The sequence below is a fragment of the Orycteropus afer genome, unplaced genomic scaffold, assembly GCF_000298275.1.
Source record: "Orycteropus afer afer isolate SDZICR_OR568_19922 unplaced genomic scaffold, OryAfe1.0 scaffold00392, whole genome shotgun sequence".
Classification (NCBI taxonomy): domain Eukaryota; kingdom Metazoa; phylum Chordata; class Mammalia; order Tubulidentata; family Orycteropodidae; genus Orycteropus; species Orycteropus afer.
Window position 1 is genome coordinate 573,483 of NW_006921979.1, and position 7,874 is coordinate 581,356.

General features: G+C 38.5%; 1 protein-coding gene across 1 annotated transcript; it reads right to left on the minus strand.

Moving 5' to 3' along the window:
- Positions 1 to 2,310: 2,310 nt before the first annotated feature.
- Positions 2,311 to 7,603, minus strand: IFNG (interferon gamma). Its single transcript, XM_007953380.1, has 4 exons — positions 7,490 to 7,603; positions 5,782 to 5,850; positions 5,506 to 5,688; positions 2,311 to 2,421 (listed from the first exon to the last, which is right to left on the minus strand). The coding sequence occupies exons 1-4, from the start codon at positions 7,601 to 7,603 to the stop codon at positions 2,311 to 2,313; spliced, it is 477 nt and encodes a 158-aa protein (XP_007951571.1).
- Between the last annotated feature and the right edge of the window lie 271 nt (positions 7,604 to 7,874).

Sequence of the window (7,874 nt, forward strand, 5' to 3'; positions counted from 1 at the left end):
TGGTAGCATAGTGCCTAAGACACTTGACTGCTAACCAGAAGGCTGGCAGGTTCAAACCCACCAGCCACTCCTCAGAAGGAAGGTTGGGCAATCCTACTTATGTAGTGATACTCCCTCGGAAACCCAAGGAGGGGTCGCTATGAGTCGGGGCCGACTTGATGGCACATAACAACAACAATATGTATATATAGAACCATAGGTTTAGACTGGTGCATACCAGTCCAATTCAATATCATAGAGTTTATTCTAATATTCTCCTTTTATGTACTTGTAACTTCCTTCTCCAACAGTGAGAAATTTGAGCTCCATTATTCTTAATATGTTTATTTATTTAATCGATTTCCCTGCAAGTAACCAGTATCATAGCCACCAACATTCCTTCCCCCTGAGTGGATCACTCCTAGCCTCCTTCAGACTCTGACTCCCCATACTGGGCCACCCTACTCCATGGATGTCCTTCTTATCCTGCTTGATCTTTCACATCCCACTCCACTACAGGCCACACATGAATTCCCTCTTCGGCTGCTGAAGTTCTGACTTCTTATAGTTGCTCGGATAATGGCCCCCAAAGATGTCCACACCCTAATCCCTGGAATCCAAATGGCTACCTCCCTTACCTCTTTCAAGTCAAATGTCTCCTTTTTCAATAAGGCCTACTATGGTCCACCTACTTAAACTTCTAACCTTCCTGTCCTATCTCATGCATAACATTCCCAATCTTCCCATCCTGTCTATTTTCACTGTTTTACCATAGCACCTAAGAGCTTCTAACATACCATGTAATTTGTTGACATATTATGTATTTTATTTATTGCCTATATCCTCCTTGCTAAATTCTAAACTCCTCAAGGGCAGTGATCCTTGTCTATTTGTCTACTAAGGTATCTCAGGCACCTGGAACATACCAGTCACATAGTGGGTGCTCCAGTAAATATTTCTTGAGTTAAAGAATGAACTTGCTCCATAATATAATGAGGAAGGCACAGTTATTCCTCTTTTTCAGATAAGGAAATTCAAAGTTAGAGAACATAAATAAATCATGAACAATCACATTTCCTGTAATGGCAGAACCCAGATTCCAAACCAGGCCTTTCTCTCTAGAGCTCACACTAATCATCTCATACCTAAAGATGTTTGCTCAAGCTGGGAATGGGGAGAGGGAAGGCCAAGATGAGGAGTAGAGTGGGGAATTGGGGAAGGAGCTGGAAATAAAGGCTTATGTGCCAAGACAAGCAGTTTGGACTCTTTTTCATAGCAGAAGCTCCAAAGTTGATGAAGACATAATTAATCTATATCATGAGAAGATTATTCAAACAACTGCCCACTAAGGCAGTGAAAAGCAACAAATTGCCAGTGAAGAGAAACACCGCCTTTAATGGGACTAAATCCAATTTTGAAATTTCCACAAGGAAAATTACTTTACTTGTACTAATTAATTATAAGGAGCTCTGGTAGCATAGTCCCTAAGATACTTGACTGCTAACCAGAAGGCTGGCAGTTCAAACCCACCAGCCACTCCTTGGAAGGAAGGTTGGGCAACCTATTTCCGTAATGATATCACTTCGGAAACCCAAGGATGGGTCACTATGAGTCAGGTCCAACTCCACAGCACATGTCAACAACAACAACAACAATTAATCGTATGCTTCATTTCACCCAGTTCTCACTTAGAAAAACTCTGATACTGCATAAATAGTTGCAAAAGTATATTTTATTCATATATTAAATAAATGAGTTACTTTCCATTGGGGTACAGTCACAGTTGTTAACAATATTCTGAAGCACCAGGTGTAATATCACATGAGATGCTATGTTTTTAATCAGGAAACTATGGATCATATCACCTGATACATTCAAGTGCTGTCTGACATACCATTAAAGCAGTAGCTCAGAATGCAGACATGTTCCAAATAGCAGCGACTAGATGGTGCCATATGTAAGTGTTCACTGTATCATCAGTAAAAATAAAGGTACAACCCATAGGGTCTTGCTCAGTCTGGTACCTAGGTGGCCCCTGAGATAAAAGCTTTACAATCACATGATCTTGCCTAGTTAGTCAGACCAAAAAAAAAAAAAAAAAAAAGTCAAGTGAAATAGTCACAGGATAAAGGAATTATAAATAACACATATATTAATAGATATTCATTTTCATTACATAAAAGTTGCTATTATAAATACATCTTTGATTGATTAGTCTAATCAATATTCCCCATATAAATAATGTAAAATATTAAATAGTAATAAATAGATTAAGATTTTAAAATTCAAATATTGCAGGCAGGGCGGCCATTCTTCTGACGTTGTCTGGCCTTAAACCTTCTGACGCTTTCTTCGTCTCATCGCGTTAGATCCGGGTGACAGATCATGCATCACCTTGTGGAGCTCACTAATTGCTTTGCGCTGGACCTTCCGCTCATTTGCCTGTTGGAAAAAAATAAAATAAAAATTAATTTCAGACATCAAGATATTCTGCTGTTCCTTTTCATGTCATTCTCACTGAAAATGGGATTGTTCCTTCAAAAAAAAACCCAAAGGTGATTCTCACTAGCAATATATTACTTTAATACATTGTGTTTAATTCTTCAGTAGTTAAGGCTAAAATTATGGTTAAATTGCTAATTATGCTGTAATATGATGGTACACATCACATATCCTTGAATTTACTGCTGTGGGATTCTCAGAAGTAAATAGTGAAAAGAGCGCTGAGGTAGAGTGAGGGAAAAATGCAAATTTGAAGTCCTGTGCACGCAATAACTCTGTGACTTTGAACCAGTCACTAAACCTCATACTCAATGACAATTTGGCTCTCTATCGATCCTGTCACCTTATATTTTAGGCTTTGCTCTAAGTATCAAATGAGTTACTAAAGGTCAATGGTTCTCAACTCTGGTGTGTACCAAAACAACCTGGACACCCAGGTGCCTGAAGTAGGAGAGGGCCTGAGAGTTAAGTGCCTTCACTAATCTTCCCAGGAATTTCTGTACTCATCAAAGTTTAAGAACCATTACTATAGGTTAAGTACTTTGTAAGCACTAAGTCCAAAAATGATAAAAACTATCATTTTTAAGGTCTCCACAATTAAGCCAGTCATCATTACTGTAATGTGATTAAAAATCATCATATTCATATGTAACCATATTTACTGATATACATTTAAAATTAGGAATCGCAGCAAAATTCTTCTAACCCATCTTTCTATGCTAGCAAATTGAACTATTTGCAATTCTTCCCTCTAACCATAAGAGCATTTAGGTGATTCCATGCTTAAAAAAATGAGAACAATGTATTTTCATCTTAGCTCTGCCACTGTATTCTTTCCAATGCTGGAAACACTGTGATCACCTTGCCACATTTCTGAGAATGACTAAGATGTCTAGACCACAGCAACTGATTATTAAAAGGGTGTAACATGTCTAAAATATATTAGTAATTGAACAAAAGAGGACAATTGAGAGCTCATTCAGGATTACCCTTGATGAAGCAGGGGGCCTGGAACTTCCAGAAGGATGAGGGGACCAACAGATATTTTTACTTGCAAGCCCCAGTTACAGCAGAGTAGACTTCCCTACTGGCTGTGTGTTTGCAAGTGACAAATTTCACTCTCCAGTGGTCAAAGCATTGCCAAGAAATTAAGAGATTTATGCAGGACTGAACACCAAGCCCAGGCAGTACTGGGTTAGGACAAGTTCTTTCTTCACCTCTAGCCTGTAACCACAGGAAATCTGCTAAGCATTATAAAACACAGTGGAAAGCAGTACAGTTTTATACTGTTTGCAAGACATCTTCTAACAACCTGTAGTATTTGAGACTAGAGGCATCCTGAAGAACAAGCACTTGTTGATTTCAGTTCCTGAGGCTTACATGACACAGGAGGAGGGACCAGAACCAGGTAGTGTGAAAAGTGGGCACAAATCCTGAGAGAACAGGTCTTAACAGGACACTTGTCCCTATTGTTCATGCCTATTAATATCAAAGCCAAACTCAGATGAATCTAGAGGCCGTTGTCTCCTAGATAAAGTTTTGAAAAATAAGATTTGTCTTTATGCTTCAGTTACCCTTCAGAATCAATAAGTCTTAACTAAGATTCAACACAACTTCATGGGATAAAGCTTGGAAGTTTGAGGATTTCTTTAGCTGAGATGTTCTTGTATCCAAAAGTTGGTAAAACAATTCTTTTATGAGGTATAAATGCTACCTTTCCTGCCCCCTCTAAAAGCAAGCAAACAACACTCTCATCCCTATCCGAACTGTACAATCTAAGAAGCTGACCACAGCCTGACAGTGGGATGCCCCCTAGTGCTTCATCAAAGGCCTTCTGTACCAAACTCACTGCCATAGAGTCAATTTTAACTCACAGTAACCCTAAAGAACAGAGTAGAAATGCCCCATAGGATTTCCAAGGCTGTAAATAGACATTGTCTCAGAAACAGAGAGTCTCATCTTTCTCCCTCAGAGTGGCTGGTGGATTTGAACTGCCTTCTTTTCAGTTAGCAGCCAAATGCTTGACCACTTAACCACTAGGGCTCCTTTCAAAGGCCTTAGCTTTCCTCTATCTCATTCTCCCTTTCTATACATGACATTGTAGAGTATGGCAAAGGAGACCACAGAAATTATATAGTGAGCCCCATGTTCCCTTAAAGGTAAGGAAACTGAGCTCCAACCAGCCATGTGATTCATCTGAGGTCACGGAGTCCCTTGGTGGCAGTGCTGAGTGGAGAATGAAAATCTTCTCACCCCCTCCCACTCCTCTTTCCACTAACACAAGTTACCTGCTATACAGAGTAGGAGAATTTCCATCACATAAACAAGGGACAACAATTACTTCTCAAAAAAAAAAAAAAGTTGCTGTCAAGGTGACACCAACCCCATGTGTGTCAGATTAGAACTTAGCTCCAAGAGGTGTTCAGTGGCTAAGTTTTTGGAAATAGAGAGCCAAGCCTTTCTCCTGAGGAGTCTCTGGATGGACTCAAACTCTGACCTTTCAGTTAGTAGCCAAGTACTTTAACCATTTCCACCATCCAGGGACTCCCCAATACTCCCTTCTATTTCTTCACCAATTCCTCCCACTAGATGGTGTCCATTCACCTGTCTTTGTGCAATGGTCACAATGCTGATATTTTTCCAAATGACAAATTTATAAATTCCCATACTGAGTTTGGAACAACAACAACAAAAAAAAAAAAACACAACTAGAATTAGTAAGTAGAAGTTTCCACCATAGATTTATTTCATCCTTTTAATAACTGTACCCAATAGTTAATTTATATCCTCTGGGAGTTAAAAAGGAGCTCTGGTGACATAGTGCTTAAGGCATTTGACTGCTAACCAGAAGGCTGGTGGTTCAAACCCACCAGCCACTCCTCAGAAGGAAGATTGGGCAATCCACTTCCTTAATGATACCACCTCAGAAACCAAAGGAGGGGTCCCTATGAGTTGGATCCCACTCGGCGGCGGTGCATTTGGTTTTTGGTTTTTAGGAGTTAAAAAGAATTAAGACCACTTTACCTGAATCTTAAGCAGGTCTAGGAAGTCTTTCTGTTTGCTCTCACTGCTATTGAAGAACTTAACAAAGAGATCTTCCTTGATGGTCTCCATACTCTTTTGGATGATCTGGTTGCCTTTTAAGTTTTCAAAGATTTTGAAGTAAATGGAGATGATTTGACTCTGAATTATTTTTTTGTCACTCTCCTTGGGAGACAAGAGCACATAAAGGATACTATGAGTTTGTCCACCAGAAGTGAGGAGCAGGAAAGTCCAGCCCAAAGGAGATGTCCAACTTACCTCTTTCCAGTTTTCCAAAATGTTTAAGAAAAGGGGGCCATCAGTAGCTACATCTGAATTAGTTGCATTCTAGAAAAAAAAAAGAAAAGAGGAGAAATAAATTGGCTTGCAATTAGTCAACAAACTGCCCTACAAATGTACTTAAAGTTTTATTGAATTCAGATACTGGCAATATTCATTGATTCTCTTGTCAAAAATGTCCTATTCCCAATAGCTATTATGGGGTTCTATTGTTATGGTAGATAGAACCAAGGACTAACATGATCTTCGTTCTTTCTTATTTTCTTGTGAAACCCTTAGATTGCAATGTCACTAAAGAACCCAATAAGGATAGTGATACTGGAAATGTCCCAAATAATTATAATAAGCTAAAGAATGTTTTCACAAGCCTAGTTAAAAAAAAAAAAAAAAAAATCAGTAAAAATATCCCACTAGAAAACACTGCCCCTATGGCATAGGTATCTATAACATCAACCTGTGCCCTCCAATATATTATTTGTTGGCTTTTCAAGAGAGTTAAAAAAAAAAAAAGAAAGAAAGAAAGAAAAAGCCACTATAAAAATGACTTGGTTTTACTTTGCAAGAATAAAGTCATTCTTGAATGGGTAAATACTTCATAAAACTATTATTATAATATCTAAATTTGGGACAAATAAAATATTTAGTATGCAAAAATTATTTCCATTAACTATAAATAAAATTGAAAAAGAAACTCATAAAACAAAGCAAAACAAAAATTTTAAAAAACTAAACCAAAATCATGACTCCTACAAAATCTCAGCAAGTTACTGAGTTAAGGAGGAATTTGCAGGAAATACATATAGGGCAGTAAAATTTTGAAACCACCTTCTGGAGGTATTTAAGTGATGAGTTTTAAGTCATGGTTTTAAGAACATCACCTTCTTTTACTTTAGTTGAGAAATTGTTTCCTATTAACGTTTTCAAGTGTTAATCTTGAGCTTTTATGCCTCTTTAATAGTAGTCTGAGAATTCACTAACTTCTAACCTGTTGCTGTTGGATCAATTCTGACTCACTATGACCCATGGGGAGCTCTGGTAGCGTAGTGCCTAAAGCACTTGACTGCTAACCAGAAGGCTGGCAGTTCAAACCCACCAGCCACTCCTCGGAGGGAAGATGGGACAATCTACTTCCATAGTGATACTGCCTCGGAAACCCAAGGAGGGGTTGCTATGAGTCTGGTTCGACTCGATGGCACAAAACAACAACAACATGACCCCATGAGACAGAGTAGAACTGGCCTGCAGGGTTTTGAAGGCTGTAATCTTTAGGGAAGCAGATTGCTACATCTTTCTCCCATGGAGCCGCTGGTGGGTTCGAACCATCACGTTTTGGTTAGCAGCCAAGTGCTTAACCAATGACTGCCAGTTGTTTTTTTCAATATATGGATTACTTGATTTTTCACAACTTGTGAACGGATTTTTACCATAAAATTATTAACATATTACTATGATTTATTGCCATAGTGTGCCCATCTTTTAGGAAAGACATGAATCCCCTCTTAGTCTCTACAGCAAATTGAACAGAATGTTAAAGTAATTTCTAGATCATCCAGGCAACAATTAATAACACCAAGTCTTCTCAAAATGACTATGGGCTAGAAATAACAGCCTATCACAGAAACAACTGCGAGTCCATATTCAATCATTTTCAAACCATAAGCAAGTATCACTAAAAGGCCATACTTACAAGATATTCCTTTAGGGTCTGTATCTCTCTCAAAAAAGTAGCCTGGCAGAAGCAGCTAGAAGAACTGAAAATGATGCAAAGCTGAAAAATTAAGATATAACTTGTATAACTCATCGCTGCAGAGAAAGTTAGGCCACAGACACTGAAATCAGTAGCTTCTGTATTAAGTTGATCAGGGCAAAAGACTTGGCTGATCTTTCTCTCCTAATAGCAGATGTGCTGATGATCAGAACACTGTGCCACATCTCTCTTAGCTGCTAGTATTTATACCTGATTGAAGTCTCATCAGGATTACGTATTTTTCACAAGTTTTTTTAAGATGAGATGGTGACAGATAGGCAGGGATGCTAGTTAGTTTGTATTAATAACTATGGTTTTGTGGCAT

Excerpts from the sequence above, each read along its gene's own strand:
- IFNG (XM_007953380.1), bottom strand. The coding sequence starts at position 7,603 with ATGAGTTATACAAGTTATATCTTAATTTTTCAGCTTTGCATCATTTTC. Across the intron at positions 5,851-7,489 it reads AGACCCTAAAGGAATATCTT|AATGCAACTAATTCAGATGT; the intron begins GTAAGTATGGCC and ends TTTTTTTTCTAG. Across the intron at positions 2,422-5,505 it reads TAGACCTGCTTAAGATTCAG|GCAAATGAGCGGAAGGTCCA; the intron begins GTAAAGTGGTCT and ends TTTTTCCAACAG.